The 2,431-nt window shown below is 39.9% G+C and overlaps 1 protein-coding gene across 1 annotated transcript; it reads right to left on the bottom strand.

Annotated features, from left to right (window-relative positions):
• Positions 1-437: 437 nt before the first annotated feature.
• LOC144477750 (uncharacterized) lies at positions 438-1,936 on the bottom strand (the record flags this gene model as incomplete). The annotated part of the gene is made up of 4 exons (XM_078195490.1): positions 1,903-1,936; positions 1,546-1,688; positions 1,289-1,463; positions 438-561 (listed from the first exon to the last, which is right to left on the bottom strand). Coding segments are annotated over exons 1-4 (476 nt in total), but the record flags the coding sequence as incomplete, so codon positions are not given.
• Between the last annotated feature and the right edge of the window lie 495 nt (positions 1,937-2,431).

Below are 2,431 nucleotides of genomic sequence, written 5' to 3'. Positions count from 1 at the left end.
AAACAAATCAATGTTCTTAGAAGCGATGGAAATTAAGATAGGAAAATATACACCTCGTATAAGTGCTTGGCCTTGTGAGGCACAAGCATAACAGTTTCGAATTACGAGGGGACCCGAGTTTTCTTTTCGGGGTTCCAGAAAAGCCACGGTCAGTCGCTGAAAAGCATCTGCACAGACAAGAGCTTCCTCACGCGCCGTAGAATAAAGTTTCTTTTATTTAAAACTATACCTTAGTTTAAATGTATTTAAACACCCATTTCCAATAATATTCATCGCATGTCTATATTTATTTGAACGTTTAAATACTGATGATAGAAAATCAGAATTTTATTCAGGCTAAAAGCCTTGATATAACCTTAACAGGCTTTTACTAGAAATTTCCGCCAAGTGTCAGACTCGTGAATGTATGGCAAGGGGTTAAAGCAATTTCAACGTACCATTTTAGTTCAACCAAAGGATACGCGTCTACGCCGACAACCCATTCCACTTCATCACCGATATGACGTTTATAACATCTGTTAGGATCTCGAGTTGTTAGCTTGATGAATGGCTCAATGGATTCTATACATTCGTAGAACAGAAATCATGAAGAATAATGTACGAGATATACAATACCCCGTCTACAAATGTTTATCGATAATTCCAATCGAATTGTATAAATTGAAAACGTTCTATCCTTATGTCTTTATATTGTATCTACAGTAGCGGATATACAGGGTGTCCGAAAAGTGATTAGCCATCGGGAAATAGGGGATTCCTGAGGTCATTTGAAGTAACGTTTTCCTTTACAAAAACGATCTCTGAGACATCGTTAACTAGTTATTAGCGAAAAACAGCGACCAATGAGAGATGAGATAAGCTGCCGCGAGACGGTCGCGCTAATAAACGGAACTAGGCGTCGTCCGCTCGTTGACTTGGCCGCCTCACGCCAAGCGAGCTCGCCTACCATTGGTCAGTGTGTTTTCATTAATAACTCGAAAACAAAGCCGCGGATTGCGTTGTCACCAAGGAGGAAGTTGCTTCAAATGTCCTCAGAAACCTGTCATTTTTCGGGAGTAACGTATAATGCATAATGCATGATATATAACATATAATAATAGTAATATATTCTACATTAATAAACTATTCCAAGCAGGAACCTGTCATTTCCCGACCGCGACTAACTTGTGGCACTCCCTGTATATTCCAGACCACGTGAGAAACGGTATGACTTTTTCTAAACTGGACTATACGTGGCACCACAAAGAGAGCGAAGCGAATATTATCGCAACGTTACGTTTGTACATACCATGAACCTGGACATACGTCTGGGCTGTCTTCTCGTATATCCCGTCCTTTACTCTGCAATCGTAAATACCTTCGTCCATGTAAGTCACTTTCGTGACCTCCAAAAACGCTATAATCTCAATGCTATCGTCTCCAATAGCCCGCCTATCCTCCCAGCCAGTAACTGCGGTGTCGCTCTGAAATATCAAATTGCTGTGTCGAATTGAACTCGACCGGATGCGGATGGCGCGACTGAAAGTTGTACGTGAAGGTAGATACTAGTTGCTTTGGAGCCCAGGCTGCATCATAGTGGTCTTGGTCCCTCGAGATAATTGTGGTACACTTCAGGTATAGAGTTTCGCCCTTTATTACGTGCAGCAAAGTATTATTGACAATTCTTGGTTCGGGTAGTGTGTTTACCGCTAAATCAACAAAATCGTAGGTTGTTAAAAGCCATGTAATGGACCGCCGTGGTAAACGAACGTTTTCTAAAGCTATCGTTAGAAAAATGTACTGTAGCGTCGTCTCCCTTAATAATCGTGGGGTTGGAATTGAAAGTGTTTGTTTCTGGCGTAACAAAACACGATTCTTCGAGCCTCGCGGCTCGTGAGAAAGAGAGATAGAACGAAACTGTACCTGGAAATGCAACAGCCAGCATGCCGGTGTACATTACGATGAACACATTATATTACTGTAATAAGAACGTTAACTTTTCTATTTCTAACCTTTGTGCATGAAAATGTCTTTAACATATTGGACAGATCCTTCTGATTAAAGTGATACCAAATATCAGACGCCTTAGATCATATTTATCCATTATATGGTAGTACAAAATTCAGGGAAACATTGTTGTATGTATTCCTTTTATTTAAAAGTCTTCGTTAATAGATCATTTCTTTCAATTCCCATTACCTTATTAAATTAATAAAGCTATTTTCTATCTCTCGTAATTTTACTAAGATTATGAAAGTATTGTTAATAATGATGAAAGTATTGTTAAATAAGACTAATCGTGCGTGGCCCACATGAAAACATTGTAAGGAAGGTTACGTAAATGTAGACCAGGGCTCGGAACGATTTGAACGCAATAACTATTATGTATATTGCGAGTCTCCAACTGCTACCGCCGCAGTGTCATGCTCTCCGTGTCGCTTCCATCGCCTTG

This window comes from Augochlora pura, unplaced genomic scaffold (assembly GCF_028453695.1).
Source record: "Augochlora pura isolate Apur16 unplaced genomic scaffold, APUR_v2.2.1 APUR_unplaced_3334, whole genome shotgun sequence".
NCBI classification, from domain to species: domain Eukaryota; kingdom Metazoa; phylum Arthropoda; class Insecta; order Hymenoptera; family Halictidae; genus Augochlora; species Augochlora pura.
Note: the sequence above shows the minus strand (reverse complement) of the source record. Positions and strands in the feature narration are given on the sequence as shown.